At 38.4% G+C, this 20,532-nt stretch overlaps 1 protein-coding gene across 1 annotated transcript in view; it reads left to right on the top strand.

The window, feature by feature from the left end:
- BicC (protein bicaudal C) overlaps positions 1-20,532 on the top strand; it is a 345,922-nt gene that overhangs the window by 238,627 nt on the left and 86,763 nt on the right. The window contains exons 8-9 of the mRNA XM_067138510.2: positions 236-401; positions 2,440-2,559. Coding sequence (XP_066994611.1) covers positions 236-401; positions 2,440-2,559 — 286 coding nt within the window. The remainder of the gene's footprint in view (positions 1-235; positions 402-2,439; positions 2,560-20,532) is intronic.

Below are 20,532 nucleotides of genomic sequence, written 5' to 3'. Positions count from 1 at the left end.
AGTACCACTTTATAGAGCAAAAACCTGGTATTTCAGTGACCCTTTAGACAGCCTATAAATAATAAAAATGTTAATTAAACAGGATTATTTGTTTCAGTGTCTGAATGTCTGTCAACAACTCATTTCTTACTTGCTGGTTAATGTTAACTTCTTAGTGAATGTGTTGAAATAATTGGTACTGTATAATGAATTATGCTTTAACACTTACAGCTGCACTGTCAATGTTATTATTTAGGGTTCATTGCCACTGGTGATCCTCTTTGAACTGTCAGAGGATACAAAGTTTGACTTGGAGAAGATGGAGCAAATCATGCAGACAATGGATGTGTCAATAAGCATTCGTCACAAACCAAAGCAGAAGTCACTGTCGGTCATCATCAAAGGTGTGGAACGAAATGCAAGTGAGTGGTATTATCTATATAATTCATCTACTGGTACAGTAAGTTTCTATCATCGGTTGGCCAGCAGGGGTGCTCAGCTTATCTGCCTCCTGTTGAGTCATCACTCCCGCTCCGCAGCACTTCGCTCACTTTACCCGAGCATGACATGAGATAACAATTAAAATTAAGAATATCAGAATTAAGAAAATATGCTCTTACCTTATGACAGGAGATGTTGGAAATGTTCTCCTGCATCCACACATTTCTGGCATCATCTTAGGGAATTCTGATTCACACACAAAAGTTAGTCTTCCATAACTGAGGCTATTTCTCTCCAGATGGTTTCAATTTTAACATTTTCGTAGTCCGCCATGCTGAGCTCTTCTTGTCAAAGTTGTCTTAGGGATTTTGTAGGTGTATATTGTAATTTTTCTACAACTTGAATTACTTTTTCCTCATTAAATAAATATTTCTTTAACACTTCACTTCTTATCTAGTAAAGAATCGGTCCCTCTCAATTTAAGTTTCTGCACAGTCTCTCTATGTGGACAGTATACACCTGGAAATTGTTACAAATCACCTAACGACTTCCTTGCAAGGCTGTTTTCACATAATTATTGTACAGAAATACTCTTTCCTCTATCATGTATACATGGAAAGGCATTATGAGGATAATACCCCAAAGTAACACTTCACAACTCGGGAACTGTTGGAGCGACAGATCACACTTAATACACGTTCTAAACACAGACCTGAACTGCGAAGTGCGGGCATTCCCGTGCTGTTGGTGCGCTGTGTAACAGGAAGTGACGAGTCAACGGGAGGAAGATAGGCTGGGTGCACCTGCCGGCCAACCGACAAGAGAAACTCACTGTAGCTCTGTATATTACTTACATGTAAATTGTAAATGCTGCAAGTTGGAAAGATATATTGCACTGTATAATTGTATAGGAGTTAAGTTGAATCAATATTGAAAGGAACGCACAGGAAGAAACACAGGTCGGTGAAGATATCAATATTGATGGTAAGACTAGGAGCATATGATATTTGTTGTATGTCCGGCGCTCCCTTCTCGCTCCGCCAGCCAGCTACACGCGCGCCAGGTGTCATTCTTCTAGCCTCGACGCGCAGCCCTCAGTGCGCGTGCCTGGACCGTCGTGTGTGTACTATAAAGAGGAACTCCCAGCCTGTCCTGATGCCCACTTGCCCCGGTGTCCAGCTCCAGAATACACCCTACGTCGAGCACGGAGGCTACTCCTCTTGAAAATGTGCTTCGGCCAGGTGGACTGAATTTCTGGCAGTACGAGGTCTCACCTCTGGTCACCGCTCCTCTTTCCCATTCCGCTGCCCATATCCAGTCGTACTATTACATACCGTTATATTTCCCTAATTAATGCAAGCTCCCTTGGTTTCGCCAAGTAAGAATTCTTCCAACATTGAACTTGCTTTTATGAACTCAGCAAGGAAGGACTTTCCAAAACATTTATGTCAGTACTTCTGATAGTTTTCGACTATCGACTTTCATATCACAAGGACTATCTTTCGAGATAGTAGTGGATGTAAATACTGCAAACTTGTATATAGTGTACAAAAGATAGACTCTTTCTCAAGATTCCTAATTCATTTTGCTTCAAGTTAAATTTCAGTTTTATTTGTGTAAATAGTGTATTTTGCATTTGAAGCGAATAATGAAGTTGTGTTTTGTAAATCTCAACCTTGGTTACAACAATATTCTTTTGTTTATTTGTACAGTAGGGGGTGGGGTGGGGGGCATGGTATTGCATGTTCTTGCATTTAATATTTAACAGAATTAATTTGAATTATAAAAATATATGGTAATTCACCTCCCATATAGTTACAAACTGTTGGGATAACCACAACAAACATTATTTCTTTAGGTTCAATTGTTTCTGAGAAAAGTGTACCAGCGGGGAACTTGCACCATATTATCTGCATGTTTTTATTGAGACACTGAGTTTTTAAAAAATATCAAAGACATACCAAGAGCTACATATTTTATTTGTATTGCTTCAAAAATTGTTTGTGATGTTCATTATAGGCAACATTTACGAAGCCAGGAGATTACTTCTGGGACTGAGTGAACCTCAAGTGACTGCTGCAGTTCCAGAAAGCTACAATATACCTAATTCACCTCCTGTGTTCAGTGGATTGACAAATGGTAAGTAGTGTTATCTAACATTTTCTATGTAAATTAGATACTTTTTGGTAGTGGAAGCCATTTTTCTTCAGTTTAGACTTAATATTTTAATATTTTATCCTGAATTAGTTTCACAGACTGAAGAACCTCGGTTACAGATTAATTAGATTTTTGACTGCTGTATGGAAGGTGATGCAAGAAAACTAGTTACTCTTCCGGAGACAAAACTAAAAAAAAATGGCATTAAAAAGGGTTCAAAAATATGTCCTATTGTAGAGGACAAACATTTTACAATTCAACAACATAATGTTATATAAGAACTAGAACATTGCAAATTTTGCAACTGAGCCATGCTAATATGGCATGTTCATAAAAATGATGTTTCCCATATTGCAAAGAGCTTGTATCGGCCTCACCTCAATTGATTTAAGTGTTTCCATGATTGTACCAGGGGGCAGCTCCCTCGGTCATGAGCACGGAAGATCATTCTTTCGGCGAGAGAGTAGTTTTCCTTTTGGAGCGTTTCTTTGGATTGTTAGGTGTGTGGAATATAAGCATGGACCCCACGCAGATTGGAGTGGCGTTTTTATGCCATAAATGGGTTTTCAATAGATTTAAACTTGACCCGTGCTACCATCCTTTTTGTTACTTTGATTATTGATATTACAGGTATGGTAATCCTTGTATTAATATTATTTCTGCGGTGCTGTTATGAGATTCTTCACTATCGTCCATAACTGATTGATATGCATCCTTCTGCTCTGCTGCATGAATAAGCTGTGTGCTAGTTGTCTTTATTGTGATTGAGTTATGATGTTAGTTGGGTCTCTGACTTTATATACGTGCAGTACATTGTGAAGTTTTTCGCCATCAATGAATGTGTTCCCTGCGAGTCGATGCAGAGATCCATTTGTGTCATACGGAGTGCGCGAGCAGATGGGTTTATGTGTGACCACTGGGTCTCTATTATCCTACTGCTAATTGCCTGTGCCATGCACGCTATCTGACACGTGAGACCTTTTGTGTGTGACCATGAGAGTCATACTATATGAGATTGTGTTCAACTTATTAACTGGAGCAACTGCTCAGATTGTTTGCCGATACCAGCAATGTCTGAATGTTTGGGTGTGTGCTGGTGAGTGAAAGGAGAGAAAGGATGACGTATTGGTCAGCTCATTTTATATTTTAATCTTTTTTTCTGAGCCTCATGTTTGTTGCCAGCACGGTGATATTTGTTTTGCCTTGGTTTCTATCGCGGCCTTTTGCTTGCCCACGAGGCCACGATGTTCTTTTCTTATTCAGGCTATGCGCATGCCTGTGGTTCTCTTTGAGTCTCTCTGCGCTATGTTGTGATCTCTCGCATCTTATTTTTGCCTTCTCTGGACCCCTTTTTCTTCTCCATGCCACGTGAGAGCTATGATCTGTGTGGTAATTGTTGTGACGATGTGGAAGTTAAATAGACGCATATATAATGAATTCTATTAATCTTGCGGAAAGAATGACAGAGTTGATCCGCGTAGATTGTATTCACATTACCACATTATATAGCGAGATTGCAATTGAGACGGTCAGCCCGTCTTATGAGTAATTTAAGCTTTGTGTTTGAAAAAGCTGTGCTCATGCGTTAGTGTTATGACTTCTAATTGCTGGCTTCATTTCTTGTTTCTTTTTGATTTGATTATATCAATAAACCCTCATTTAAATTTAGTTGGGATTTTATTGCTAGTAGCTTTAGTCTCATTCCTGTTCTCCTTTTTTTGAAATGAGGACCGTTTCCAATTCAGGGCTGTGTTTGGCCTTTCCTAGTCACGGTCCACGCCTCGAATCTTCTGATGTGTGTTTAATGGTGAGGTAGGTTGTCGGTAAGGGAGGGGGTGCGGCTCACAACTTAAACAAGTGAACAAGCATGTTATCTTATCAACATATGAGATAGTAAGAGATATTTTAAGGGGCATAACTTCAAAGCCATCAGTCTTCTTGAGAATTCCTATCTTTGTTCGCAATTCTGCATTTACAATAAGGAACATAATTAAGTCATATGCTTTGAGAAGAGCGGAGGTAATCTAGAAACTAAGCTTCTCAGAATAATTTGTATTTCATATTGATTTTAAATCAATTTTAAAAATGAAATATATGGACATTGGACATATATTCATTTTTCTCTTTACAGAACGTGTTTTATAAGCATTGAGGTGCATGCCTCAAGAATTCATTAGTGCTGTCTAGCAATACCTCACAAAGATCACTTTTCCAGAGCTATGCTCTTCAGTGTCTTTATATTCTATTTTTGGTGTCCGTTGCCGGGCTGAGTGGCTCAGACTGTTACGGCGCTGGCCTTTTGACCCCAATCTGGCAGGTTCAATTCTAGCTCAGTCCGGTGGTATATGAAGGTGCTAAAGTACATCAGCCTCGTGCTGGTAGATTTACTTGTACTCCTGCTGGACTAAATTCCGGCACCTTGGCATCTCGGAAAACTGAAAATAGTTACTGGGCTGTAAAGCCAATAACATTACTAAAAATCATGTGTTATAAGGACTAGCTACTTATTTTATTTCTTATGTGATTGAGGCTATGTTTGGTATCCCCAACGTGGTTTGAATCCCAAGTAGAATAGAGAGTATAAGAAACTTATTTCTTTCACATATTTAGTTAGATCATTCAGTCTTCACTACCATTGTATTTCAAGAGTTAGTACCCATAATCTCATGCTGTCCAAAGAGCAACTGGCCATAAAACACATTTCCATTAAACTATCACTCTTTTGGGCAGGAAATCCAGTGTTTTGGTTTGCTCAGTTTAAAAGTCAGCTCATTCTCCAAAATTCAAACTCCTCAGTGTTTCTGAAAACAGTAAAAAGTAGAAAATGGGATGTAAAGTGAATCATCATCATCATCATCATCCTAAACCATCTCCAGTTTCCCGGGTGTGGTATATGAGCCTCCTCCATCTCATCCTGTCCTTGTACCATTCTTCCTCCACCAACTTGTCCCAATCATGACCTCTCAGCAGTACATCGCTCTTAACTAAATCTATCCATTTCCTTCCTCGCCTTCCCACGGGTCGTCTTCCTTCTACCTTTCTGTCAAATTCCTTCCTTGCAGTTCTGTTTATTGGCATCCTCTTCATGTGACCAAACCACTTCAGTCTTGATATCTGAATCTTATTGAGGAAAGAATCGTCTATTCCTACTTCTCTAATTTTCTCATTCCTAATCTTGCCTTTTCTGGTTTTCTGGATCATAGTGCATAGGAATTTCATTTCAGCTGCCTGAAGTTTGGAATTATCTCTACTGGTCAGTGTTGTGGTTTCGAGACTGTACGTAAGAATTGGTGTATAATAGGACTTGTCCAATGTCATTTTTGTTTTCATGGGTATTTGCTCATCCCACAGCAGGTGTCTTACCTGGTGGTAAAATTGTTGCCTTATTGATTCGATAGTTCACCTCATGTTTTGCTAGGTTGTCATTTGATATAACGCTACCCAAGTATTTGAAAACAAGCACGCTGTCCAGTTGAGCTTCATTTAACATGACTATTGGTTCTGCTCCTTCCCCATACACTTTAATCACCACTGTCTTGGTCTTGCTGATGTTTAAACCATATTTCTTAAACACCTCATTCCAGCTTTGTATTCTCTCTCCCAATTCCTCTTTTGAGTCACTCCAGATTGCAACATCATCGGCAAATGTGAAGGCTTTGATATCTCCATGTTCTTTCCTTTTAATTGATTTCATTACTACATCCATTACAATAATAAATAGAAGTGGTGACAATGAGCTGCCCTGCTGCACTCCTCTTTGTTTCAAACCAGTCCGACAAACCACATCCTACTTGAACACAGCTTCTGTTCCCACTATACAAAATTTTCACTTTGTCTATGAGGCTGTCTCGCACTTGAAGTTCTTTCATGCATTACCAAATTCTTTCCCTTGGTACACTATCGTATGCTTTCTCAATGTCCAAACATATTAGAAATAAAGGCTTGTTCTTCTCCCAGTATTTTTCCATTAGCATCCTAATTGCAAATATAAGGTCTGTAGTTGACCTTCCTGGTCTGAAACCATACTGCTCTTCTTCCAAAATTGGTTCAACAATATCTCTGATTCTGGTCTCTATTTTTTCCAATATTTTCAGGACACGAGACAGTAGTGTGATACCACGGTAATTAGTACATTTTCGTCGGCTTCCTTTCTTGAACAGAGGTACAATGATGCCCATCTTCCAGTCCTCAGGAATAGTATTTTCCTCCCATATCTTGTTGAACAGTCTGTAGAGCCATTGGATTCCTGGAATTCCTGCTGCTTTCAGCATATCTGCACTTAGTTCATCTATGCCCACTGCCTTTCCTTTCTTCATGCTCTTGAGCGCATTTTCAACCTCAAGCCATGTAATTGGTGGTTCAGTTGTGGTTCCTCGACTTGGCTCTCCTCTATACGTTATGTTTTCTGTATCTCCATTCAGTAGCTTTTCGAAATAGATCTTGAGTTCTTGTTTAATTTCTCCCTCTTCTGCCAGAGTTCCATCATCACGTTCTATTGCTTTTATGGTCTCTTGATCCCTTCGCTTGTTTTTCACTACTCTGTATAGCAATTTCATATTTCCTCTACTGTCCTCTTCCAGTTTGTCTGCAAACTCATTCCATTTCTTCTCTTTTTCTTCCCTTACAATGTTCTTTACAGCAAGTTTCTTGTTCCTGTATACTCCTTGAAGTCTTTGTATTTCTTGTTCTTTTCGTTCTTGTCCCTGTTTTTGTTTTTCCTTGTCCAGTGCCTTCTTTATTTGGTTTCTTTCTTTCACCGCTGTTTTCACTCTATCATTCCACCATGGTGTCGCCTTTTTTTTCTTTTGATAGAACTTGTAACTCCACATAGGTTTTTGGCTTCTCCCACAAAGGTGTCTTTGAAGGTCTTCCATTCTTCATTAATGCTGGTTACTTCACACTTCGGCAAACTCTGTTGAATCCTTAGTTTGTATTCTTCCTTTATTTGGACTTCTTGCAACTTCCAAGTTCTAACCCTTGGTTTTTTCGTAATAAGTTTCTGCGTTTCTTGTGCCTTATGTTTGAAGTCTACTACAAACAATCTGTGGTCACTGTCCATGCTTTCACTAGGGATGACCTTTACATCTGTGATGTACCTGCCACCATTTTTATTTGTGATTACGTTGTCAATCAATGTTCTTTACTGGCCATCCCAACTGTACCTTGTTATTCTGTGACTGTCTCTCTCTCTCTCTTTTTTTTATTAAAAGATCATTTCTTCTGCACAGATCTAATACTTGTTCTCCTTCTGGGTTCCGTTATCCAAATCCATGTGGACCAATGATGTTCTCGTACCCAAGTCTGTCTACCCCAACTTGCGCATTTAGATCTCCAATAATAACAATAACATTTTCCTCATTAACTGTATCTTCCAGGTCTTGCCGAAATTTCTCTTTGTCTTCCTCACTGCAGCCTGTCTGTGGGGCATACACTTGTATGATGGTGTACTTAGTGTTCTCCAGTTTCATGAACATTTTAATGATTCTATCACTTTTGCAGATAACTTCAGCTGTAGCATCAGTCCTTTCATTAATTAAGAATCCAACACCATTTTTCGCTACCTTCTCCTGTCCACTCCAGTATAATTTATAACCTCCACGAAGTGTCTTACTTCCAATTCCTTTCCATTTGGTCTCACTTAATCCCAATATTGATATTTTTCTTCTATCCGTCATATCTAGGAGTTCTTCTAACTTTCCAGTTAATGATAGAATGTTCATAGTTCCAATTCAGTATTTGGGTCTCTTTTTTATTTGGGGTTTCCTTTCAGAACATTGTATATCATCAGCCTTACGGTCATCATACTTTACAATTGTCTGAGAGGACGTGTCAGTCCGGTCTATAATATTCTTTCCGAGGCTCTTTTTCTTATTGAAAGCAACTGTACTCAATACTCTCCTGCTGACTTGCTAGGCCTAATGCATAAGAGGATTTTCTTTCAGGGTTTACTCTCTTAGCCTTTGAGGATGCCTTCCTCGTCCTACAAGGCAGTAGGTTCCATCTGTACACCCCAGAAGGATGGGTTGTCTCTTCCATCATCTCCACCGTACCGAAGTCCATCTTCTCCGCCGTAGATGCCGTTGAGATCTTCACCCTTAACCCAGGGCAAGGGCCCTCCATATTTATGACCCCTGGAGAGAGGGTGTCCCAGTATTTTAAAAACCCCAGGAATTGGGCTACCTGTTGGTCCGCGGGTTGTATTGGTTATTTCAACCAGCCCTACATACTGTAGGGGCCCCCTATCTGCCACCTGGGGACGTGCTCTGTAGGGGTCAGGTTCCTCTGGTTACCTATTAGAAGTTAACCCCACCCACAAGGAGTAAGGTTATTTGCAGAGATGTCAAGTGAATAAAATTATTAAATAATGTACATATTGGCACGGATTCCACCAATATTTTTGATCTCTTCATTATGAAACCACTCCTTGATAAATGTACATTTCATGCTCACTTTCTTTGATCTATCCTGTTTTACCGTTCTCTTCCTACAATTGGCCCATAAATTTCCGATGGGTTTGTCAGGTGGGTTGCCAGGCCAAGGGAGCATTTCAATGCTTTTGTCTTCAAAGTATTTGTTGACTTTTTTAGATGTGTGGCATGGTATAAGAGCTTATTGATACACTGATCACAAAAATTTCTGAATGGCTTTCATCTGAAAATACACCTTTCTGCCTATCTTCCACAGTCCAATCTTGATGTAATTCAGCTCATATCAATCATGTTTTGCGCATAATGTCAGTCAGAAGCTGCTACTTTGCTGGTCTGCATGCTTTTCTTCCTCCCTCCAACAGTGTGTGACAAACTGTTGTTACATCCACTCTGACTTAAATCTTGGTTTAGGTCAACAGCTGAGAACCTGAAGTTTTTTACTTATCTTAATGCGAAAAGTCTTCTTCTGGTGTAGTCTTGCATTTTCGATCAGTTTCTTTCTTTCATTCCTTCCTTCAGTTACGAACGAGGACTCTTTATCTCAGTATTGTTTCAAAACTTTATATTACTGTAGCTCTACGAACACCTTGTTGTGAAGACATTTCCCTTTGTATCATAGAGGAATGGTCAGCTAATGTCACAATTTATCTTTCTGCCAAGTGGCATTCATTATCAATTTGTAGTTTTGTAACGTTTCAGACGTCAGTGTAATTGTGGTAATTTTATTATGTTTAATTAATTCAAGTATGATATATTTTTACGTCATGATATTTATCTTCGTATGTAATTTTATTATAATTCATGTTTGATCATTTGCTCACTATCATTTCATTACTTTGTAACTACGACTTGTAAATGAGGGCTGAATATCCTAATATTAATTTAGATTCTTGCGACATTCGTTTAAATTTAACTTGCAGTAGATTTTCCTCTATCTTGCCACATCATCGAGGAAGAAGAATCAACAAGTTTAGAACTCAATTCTTGGAAAAGCTGGCACGTGTCCAGGTGATGTAACCGCAGCTACTGTGTTCGGAGCTGAGTAATTCAAACTGGTTACTGCCTATATTTTCAAAGGAGCATCATGTTGCCATGGATACTGAATGAAAGGGCTAATAGAAGAACAGTTGATATCATCGTTGGGACCCATCAACTTTAATATCTGGAGTAGGGAGAGACGTGTCACCTGATTGGACCACATGTTTTGACCATTAATTAGGGCCAGTAAAGCTTACTTAAGGGTGTGTTGGAGCTCTTGGCATCATTCTTCTATCTTGTATTTCACTTTAGGTCTGATAACTTGTTTTATGGTTGATGTACCATAGTGGACTAGTGTGATAGTTTCACTTCTACATTCATTACTTCGTCACCACGATGTGGTACTTAGGGATTTCTGAATGATGGGTGTATAGCCACTCTCATCAGGAAGTATGTACAGCTTGACTACTAGACCGGTTGGTACCAGTCTAAGACAATAGGTAGCATTAAACTAGATAGAAATGAAACTTCGGTGCACATTTTCAGTAAAGTTGGAAGGATTGTTAATTGAGTATCCTCTCCACACAACACAAGGAGGTTTTTCTAACTATGATACTATGATTTAGGGCTCATCTCCAATATATGGGATAGAGCATAATAGGGAGTGTTAGTGTCGAAGCCATCTTCCAATTAGTGATCGATGCACTTGGCAAGGCAGGAATGGTACTTGGCGGCAGATGGAAAGACCTCAAAGACGACCGGCAGTTTTCCAGCTACAAGGACGGAGGTGTTCTCAGGACAAGCAGAACAAGACTACATGGTGAGCAAGCGAGTTAAAAATATTGCAAGTTTTCGCGAAGTAGAGTCATTCAAATTTTTGTTAAATTCATTTCCTATTTTAAATTCAGTTCTCGTCAAACCATAGTCATTTACTGTATATTCAATATAATAAATAGTATTTTCCTAGTTCACTTTAATCAGTCTGCCTTAATTAGCCTTTTGATTCATATTCTCCTGCTTAATGATTAGTACACTATCACCCCATCCCTGTGATGAGAGTCCGTCCAAGCTTTATTATAAATTTTTGTTTTTAAGTCATCAACTTAAAGACTGGTGCCCTTAGCTTGCATAGTTGCATTTCTCGTTCAATTATTCTCTAAAAGGGGCAAGTCACAGTTTCACCTGATATTTTAAAAAGGTGAAAGAAAGGAATGTAATAACTATAGAGGAATCACCCTTATTGTCCTTGTAACTAAGATATTTGAGAGAGTATTGGAAGGAAGACTGAGGAGGAAGCTAAAAGGAGAAATGGAAGAACGGTATGGTTTCAGGAAAGACAGATCAACATTTGACCTGATCTTTACATTAAGACGTATGATGGAGAAAAGATGGGAGTTTGGAAAAGATATAGTGATGACATTTATTAATATTGAGAAAGCTTGACAGTGTGCCCAGACAGTTGGGGCACATTAAGAAAAAAACAAGTTAACAGAGTGGAAGTGCAAATGATAAATGCTGTGTACAAATATGGTGTTAAGTAGTGTGAAGACTAGTATAGGAAAAACAAAATAGTTTAAACTTGAAACTGGTCTCGAACAGGGAAGTGTATTATCCCCATACAATTCATGATAGTCATGCATGCAATTCATAAGACCATTAAACACAGATTGGGAAGACAGGCAACAAAAGCCATGTTTGCAGATGATATAGTGGTATGCGGTGAGGATGAAATCGAAGTGCAAAAATAAGTAGATGTATGGAATCAAGAGATAGAAAAATTTGGGATGGAAGTAAGCACAGAGAAAAGTAAAACAATAGTGATGACAAGGGAAAGGAAGGAAGGAAGGAAGAGGAAAGATGAAACTGAATGGCAAACTTCTGGAAGTGGTTAAAACTTTCAAATACTTGGGAAGTGTGGTCACAGAAGATGGAAAGATAACTGAGGAAATTGGGAAAAGAATACAACAAGCAAACAACTTCTACTAGAGTGTAAGGGGGTATTTTGTGGAACCAAGATGTCCAAAGAAATATACGAAAGTATTATATTCAACCTACTATGAACCCATACTAACATGCGCAGCTGGATCATGGACTAACCAAACATGAGAGGAGAGTAGATTACAGGCAGTGGAGATGAAATTCCTAAGAGGTATCGAGAGCAAGACCAGAAAGAATAGAATTAGAAATGAAGAGGTAAGGAAAAGGACAGGAAACTTGAAACATCAAGACAGGATAGAAATAAAAAAGCTGAAGTGGTATGGGCACACGATGAGAGTGGGAGAAGAGAGTGCCAAAAAAAGTTTCAGAGAAGTTGACGGGAGGGAGACCATGAAGAAGACCCCGAAAGAGATGGACAGATTCAGTGTGCGAGTGCATAGAAAAGAGGGGAGGAAAACCAGAAGATGTACTTAGAGGAGAAGAGTGGTGGAGAGACAGGCAGCAATGGAGGTCCTTGATTCACAACCTGACCCAGGAAGCTGGAAACGGGAAATGATTACAATAACACGATAAAATACTAAAAGCGTATGTGACCTTACCTGACCTTACCCAGAGACATTCAACTAATTACTGTGTAATCCAATAATGCCCAACAATGTTAATAATAATGTTGCTATACACCTACAATGCAATTAGCTTGAAAGTGGAAGCAGGTAAATCTACTGTACCAACATGAGGCTGGCATATTTCAGTACCTTCAGTACCACAACTACCTTCAAAATATCTCTGGGAATATTAGTCCTGTCTAATGCAAGTGAGCTGGCTGTGCTGCTTGATTTGTGTAGCTGAGAGTTTGCATTTAGGAGAGAGTGGGTTTGAATCATACTGTCAGCAAACCTAAAGGCTATTTTCCATAGTTTCCCATTTTCACACCAAGTAAATACTAAGGCTGTACTTAAGGTCATGGTAACTTCCTTCCTAGTCCTCATGAATACCAATCAAAATAGTTACCACTATGCCACAATAGTAGCATGAAGAAGTGGTCAATCTATATATATATACTAGCAAGATACCCGTGCTTCGCTACGGTATTATACTGAAATTTATAATTGAATGCTTATTGTTTTAGATATATAATCCGCCGAAATTCGCGATCTGACTCGTTTTCTGCGAGAATCCACCAAAATTCCCGATCTGACTCGTTTTCTATTAGATTACGGCACGTTTCCTCCCATTTTTCAATCTTCCTTTCCAGCAATCGATTTCGTACTTCCCGGTCTAGTCTCAGGTATTCCTCCCGGTCAGTTGGGTCCGTAAATCTTTGCCATCTTTTCCTATAATCATTTTAATATGTATAAATTCCTTCAGGAGATCCGGCGTGGTGTCATATTGGGTGATTTGGCGACAGTGAACCCGCGGCCGGACTGCATTCTTAGTGATTACCCGTCCAGGAGCCGTTGCCAGCGCGGTCCGCACATTTGACGACGGTCCGGAACATTGTTATTATTATTATTATTATTATTATTATTATTATTATTGTGTGTTCCTGGAATGGCTGATGACAGGGAAAACCGGAGTATCCGGAGAAAAACCTATCCCGCCTCCGTTTTGTCCAGCACGAATGTCACATGGAGTGACCGGGATTTGAACCACGGAACCCAGCTTTGAGAGGCCGGAGCGGTGCCGCCTGAGCAACGGAGGAGCCTTATAAGTACATTAATAACAGTAAAATCAATTGGTCTCACCTCCTTCTACACCCCACCGCCGTTAAGTTTATTTACCGCCACCCCCCCCCCCCCCCAAATAAAAATTAAAAGAAGTCTTGTTTCTTTATGTTTAAGGGAGATTCCAAACACCAATGTTCACGTCTATTACCTTCAGTTTTGAGATATAAGTATCCCCATAAAAGTAATTTACTTTTTTCACTTCATTTCACACTACTCCCCCCCCCCCCAAGTGAACTTTCCCGAAAAAAAATACTTGTTTCTTTAATAGTAAAGGATCTTCTAAATACCAATTATCACGACTCTAACTTCTTCAGTTTTTGATTTATGTGTCCTCATGAAAGGAATTCAACTCCTTTACACTCCCGCCCTCCAAGATCGTTTCCCGCCCAAAACGCGTTTTACTTTGTTTTTAAAGGAGATCCAAATACGAATTTTCACATCTGTAATAACTTTAGTTTTTATTAGATGTATGTATTCTCATACAATTAAGCCAATTAATTTTTCAATTCTTTCACCCCCCCCCCCCCCCCACGCTTCATTGGATTTTTAGAGAATACGTGTATTTTTACTTTTAAAGCAGATTGAAAATATCAAGTTTCACGTCTGTAAAATCTTCATTTTTGATATATCAGTAGCCTAATTAAAAGAATTCAACACCATTTTCAGTCACTTTTACCCCCCCCCTTCCACCCAGGTGATATTTCCGAAAACTAAACATACACGTTTCTTTATGTTTAATAGAGAGAAAAAAATACCATTTTTCACTTCTGTAACATGTAAAGTTTTTTATATATACTGTAAAAATTCTCATTTCAAATTTTCACCCCTTTTGAGTTCCCCTTAAGTGGAGTTTCCAAAAACAAATCACCTATGTTTCTTTACATTTACAGGAGATTCCAAGCACCCACTTTTTACGTCTGTAACATTTTACGATTCCAAGATATTCTGTAGATATAGTCTTTCAAAAAATTCACCCCAATTTGTCACTCCTGTTTAACCGCCATTAATTGGAATTTCCAAAAACTAAAAAATACGTGTTTCTTTATTTTTAAAGGAGATCCCATATACAAATTTTCAGTTCTGTAATATCTTTCGTTTCTGAGATATATGTATCCTCATTAAAGGCATTCAACCCATTTTTCACCCTTTTACACCCCTCCTATTAGGACTTACTGGAAACAAAAAAATACGTGTTCCTTTATTTTTAGAGGAGATTCTAACCACCAATTTTTACATCTTAAATTTTAAAGTTTTAAGATGTAGACACACTCATTTTAAAAAATTCACCCCCGTTTTCACCCCCCAATATTTGGATTTTCCAAAAACGAAAAAATACCTGTTTCTTTACTTTTAAAGTAGATCCAAAATACCAATTTTCAGGTCTGTAATATCTTCAGGTTCTGAAATATAAGTATCCTCATGAAAGGCATTCAACCCATTATTCACCCTTTTACACCCTTCCTATTGGGATTTTCCGAAAACAAAAGAATACGTGTTTCTTTATTTTTAAAGGAGATTCTAAATACCAATTTTTACATCTATAAACTTAAAAAGTTTTGAGATATAGATACACTCATTTTAAAAAATCACCCCCTTTTCACCCCCCCCCCATTAATTGTATTTCCCACAAACAAAAAATACGTGTTTATTTATTTTTAAAGGAGATCCCATACACCAATTTTCAGGTCTGTAATATCTTCAGGTTCTGAAATATAAGTAGACTCATGAAATGCATTCGACCCCTTTTTCAACCTTTTCCACCCTTCCTATTAGGATTTTCCGAAAAGAAAATATACGTGTTTCTTTATCTTTAATGGAGATTCTAAATACCTATTTTTACACCTATAACCTTTAAAAGTTTTGAGATATAGATACACTAATTTTAAAATATTACCCCATTTTTACCCCCCTTAATTGGGTTTTCCAGAAACAAAAAATACGTGTTTCTTTATTTTTAAAGGAGATCCCGAACACCAATTTTCAGGTCTATAATATCTTCAGTTTCTGAGATATAAGTAGCCTCATTAAAGGCATTCAACCCCTTTTTCACCCCTTTTCACACCTCCTATTGCGATTTTCCGAAAACAAAAAAATACGTGTTTCTTTATTTTTAATGAAGATTCTAAATACCAATTTTTACATCTGCAAACTTTAAAAGTTTGGAGATATAGATTCACTAATTTTAAAAATTCACCCCCTTTTCACCCTCCCATTAATTAGATTTTCCAAAAACAAAAAAATACGTGTTTCTTTATTTTTAAAAGAGATCAAAAGTACCAATTTTCAGGTCTGTAATATCTTCAGTTTCTGAGATATAAGTACCGGTATCCTGATTAAAGGCATTCAACACATTTTCCCCCATTTTCACCCTTTTTCACCCCTCCTATTGGGATTTTCTGAAAACAAAAAAATACGTGTTTCCTTATTTTCAAAGAAGATTCTAAATACCAATTTTTACATTTGTAAACTTTTAAAGTTTTGAGATATAGGTGCACTCATTTTAAAACTTCACCCCCCCTTTTCACCCCCTTAGCAACGGAATATCCAAAAATCCTCTCTTAGCGAGCACCTACATCTTAATATGAATGTATCCCCAAAGTTTCATTTCATTATGTCCAGTAGTTTTGGCTCGGCGATGATGAATCAGTCAGTCAGTCAGGACAAGCTATTTTATATATATATATAGATATATAAAATAAGAGTTTTGTCTGTACATTGCTCAGAATTTGAAAAGAATGGTATTTCTGTATCGGTAACAAGAAAATGTACTTTTTACTTTTCCGTAATTTCTGTCTGTCTGTTTGTATGTACACGCATCACGAGAAAACGGCTGAAGAGAATTTAATGAAAATCGGTATGTAAAGTCGGGGGATGAGCCGCTACAATCTAGGCTATAAATTATTTTATTCACGCTGAGTGAAATGGTAGTTTAGGGGAAGGCCTTAAATTTAATTATCCAATATTTATATTATTAGCGGTCCTATTGATAAATACTACATAACTAAAGTTATATAGAATTCTATTTCCAGTCATTTATGTCTCATACATTTTTACCGTACTGGCTCTGATAACACAGATATTAATGAATTTGTATTTTTGTTGCTAAGTCCATATCAACGACGAGCCACGAGAAAATGGGTTAACAGAATTTAATGAAAACCGCTATATAGAGTTTGGGATAAGAAACTACAGTCTAGGCTGTAAATAATTTTATTTTCCCCGAGATGAAATGGTAGTTCAGGGTAAGGCTCCTAAAATTTAATTTTAAATACCGGTACCTATGTTGTTGGTGTTATCGAAAAGTACTACATTACAAAAGTTACGGACAATACAATTCCCGATCATTTATGTTTCATTCAGTTTTACTGTACCGACTATGATAAGAGTGGTATTTCAGAAGGCCTACAATATCCAAAGCGCTAAACACTGATCAACAATTACTTTACATTGACCATTGTTTGTTGTGATGTTCTTCGTTTCTTATGGTGCCGCTCAACTCCGATAGATGGGATTACTACTGCGTAGCGAGTATAACAGCCTGACTGAATATTGGCAGGAAATAGCCGGGGAGTTGGGAAACTTTCTTCTTTAGCATGCCATTCCTTTGGTTCATACATTTTCTGATACTGCAGGTACATAGCACACTGGTTCATCATAGCATTCACCAGTATCCAGTAATCAGGAGATAGTGGGTTCGAGCCCCACTGTCAGCAGCCCTGAAAATGGTTTTCCGTGGTTTCCCATTTTCACACCAGGCAAATGCCGGGGCTGTACCCTAATTAAGGCCACGGCCGCTTCCTTCCACTTCCTAGGCCTTTCCTAACCCATCGTTCCCATAAGGCATATGTGTTGGTGCGACGTAAAGCAAATAGCAAAAAAAAAATAGCATCCTAGCATCATAGCATTCGAGCTATTCAATCCCTACTCTGAGGCACTGATTGGAATGAGTAGTGTGCATATTTAATGGAATAATGACGGAGGAGTGTTCTGCGACCTGGTTGTTCCAGCTCTGGAACTTTGGACTGTTAGATTGGCACCGTAGAACTGTTCGTTGAAAGTGAGAAAGTGTGCAGTTTTTCATTTGTCGATGAATACTACATAACAAAATTTATATAGAATTCAATTTCCGACCATTTATGTCTCATACATTTTTACCGTACCGGCTACGATAACACAGATATTCATGAATTTGTATTTTTGTTGCCAAGTCCATATCAACGCCAAGCCACGGGAAAATGGATTAACAGAATTTAATGAAAATCGGTGTACAGAGTCGGAGAATAAGAAACTACAGTCTAATCTATAAAGAATTTTATTCACCCTGGATAAAATTGTAGTTTAAAGGAAGGGGCCTAAAATGTAATTTTTAAATATTGTTATTGGTCCTCTCGAAAAGTACTACATAACAAAATTTATAGATAACTTTTTCTGGCAATTTATGTTTTATTCAGTTTTAACATACCGATTATGATAAGAGTGGTATTTCAGAGTCGGAAGGAAACTAAATGTGAAGGCCTACAATATCAAAAGCGCATAACATTGATCAACAATAACATTGTTTGTTGATATCCTTTGTCTCTCATACTGCCTCTCAACTCCGATAGATGGGATTACTGCTGCGTACAGAGTACAATAGCCTGCCTGAATATTGGCGGGAAAAAGCCGGGAGTTAGAAAACTTTCTTCTTTAGCATGCCATTCCTCTGGTTCGTACATTTTCTGATACAGCTGGTACGTAACACACTGGTTCATCATAGTATTCCAGCTATCTGATCCCTACTCTGACGCGCTGTTTTGAATGAGCAGTGGGCATACTTAAGGCAGAGGCACATTTAGTAGAGTTGTAGTAGCCCTGGCCTAGAATAACAAAATAACTCAAAATTCAATCCTGAAAAGGGCCGTTTCTTAAAAGTTTCTTCCTCTTCATTTTTATTAAATTCTACATTCATTTAATTACAAATTAGCAGCGAAGAGGGGGTTTCTCCTCTGGCTTGAAGGAAAATTTTCCTCGAAGTCAGATAGATTTTTCCGCCGCCAGTATAGTGAATTGATACTTTCCGACTCATCGGGTACTCCTACGAAACAGAGTAGTAAAAGGGCATAGTTTTTGCCCCTGAGAGTCTCCACTATTCGACCCCTCCCCACCGAAAAGGGACGAAGAGAGTTCATGGCTCACGGCAGTCTGCGGCTTGGTCATTCCAGCTCTGGAACTTTGCACTGTTAGATCGACAACTTAGTCCTGTTCGTTAAAAGTGAGAAAATGTGTAGTTTTTCATTTAATCGAGTATTACATATGAAAGTATTGCTTTAAATCGCGCCATTCCTACTGACGTCATTGTAATGACCTATGTTTATTTCAGTTGGGAAAACCACTAAGACAGTCTTTTTCAGAATGTAAAAAGGCAGGTGGAGAGTGATTGTCTACCATTATAATAAAGCTCCCCAACCAGATTGTGACTGATGGTATGCAAGCAGGTCTACCATTACAGTGAAAATTTCCAAACTCAGTCTTCATATGAGAAAAGATGTTTGGCGAGTTCCCCGTCGCGTTTCTAGGGTAACGTTAAGAGCTATACGATTTAATACAACCTTGCTCACAACATGTACACCACCTAACCTAGAATTCTGTATACAATGTAGAATTCCGTAGCGAAGCACGGGTTCATCAGCTAGTTATAACTATAGATATCAGGCCACGAGAAATTCAGTACAGCACAGGCCTCAGACCCTGGCCCAATATGAAACACTGCCTGTCTCCAATGATAGAATTTGGACCCAGCATTTCCCAAATACAGACTTAGAGCCACACAGCCCATATCATAAAACCAACCCACTCAGTCTACTGCATTTTGGTCAGCCAAGGTTCATGGTTTGCCCATAAATTCTCAGGAGGCTGACTGCAGCGGTTGTCCACTGCACATTGGGGTCACCATGGCCCTAGGTCTCAGTCCAAATTAGAGATTAAATATGTTCAACATTGATTCATTCTAGGAATTTCATGAAAAAAAAAAGTACATTCAACCATGTCCTTAAAAGTTGTATTAAATGCCTGCCCATGGTTCTCTTCATTGCGAGCAGTGCAAAAGCTAAACCTGTAAGCCTACTCATCAGATGAAGAACAAAATGCTTTAACAGAATCTGACTACTTTTGCACAAAAATTATTCATTTCATACAGAATTGACTATTATATTCTTGTCTTCACCTAAAAACTACCATGCAAGTACATGTAAAAATGACTGCACCCTCATTCCCTTGCAATTATGCTGTTCCTGCAACACTTCTTCAACAGTTCAATAATGTAAATAAACTGCTTCCCTCTGCCCTTCTTCAGCGTTGATTTCATACTGGCACACTCCTTAAATTCTAGGGCAGGCCTTCACCTAGGTAAATATACCAGTAACTTCATCTTGGGCACCCTATTATGCCTCTCCATCCAGCTTTAGAACTTCGTCCACCTCCACCAGAGCCCTCATCAGTCTGCAGAATCACCTTGTAAAGGGCTCTTACGTCTGTCTTTTTCATATTACCAAATGTGTGTATTATGTTTTGGTAATTATCTAATATATCAATGCTCTGGGTCAGCTGGACCAAGAAAATTCAGAATGAAGTAATGTTCCAGATGTTGGGAAAAGCATAAAGTTTTGAAGTTTAGAAGCCCCAGTACCCTGCCTATGTAATGAGGTACAGTCCAGTGCATCTTGTCTTAGTTGGGAAGAAAGGAAACCACAAACTTCTTTGGTTGCAGATGATTGCCCAACATGATCATCAACGTTCGTCACACAAGAACAATTTAATCTGCTGTATCTTACGTGTGTAGTCTTTTTTCTTCGTATTTGTGTTTGCTGGCATGTCAAAAATTTCAAACAAATAAGTCTTTATCAGGA

The sequence above is a fragment of the Anabrus simplex genome, chromosome 1, assembly GCF_040414725.1.
Source record: "Anabrus simplex isolate iqAnaSimp1 chromosome 1, ASM4041472v1, whole genome shotgun sequence".
In the NCBI taxonomy this organism is placed as follows: domain Eukaryota; kingdom Metazoa; phylum Arthropoda; class Insecta; order Orthoptera; family Tettigoniidae; genus Anabrus; species Anabrus simplex.
This window is presented reverse-complemented; position numbering and strand designations above follow the sequence as displayed.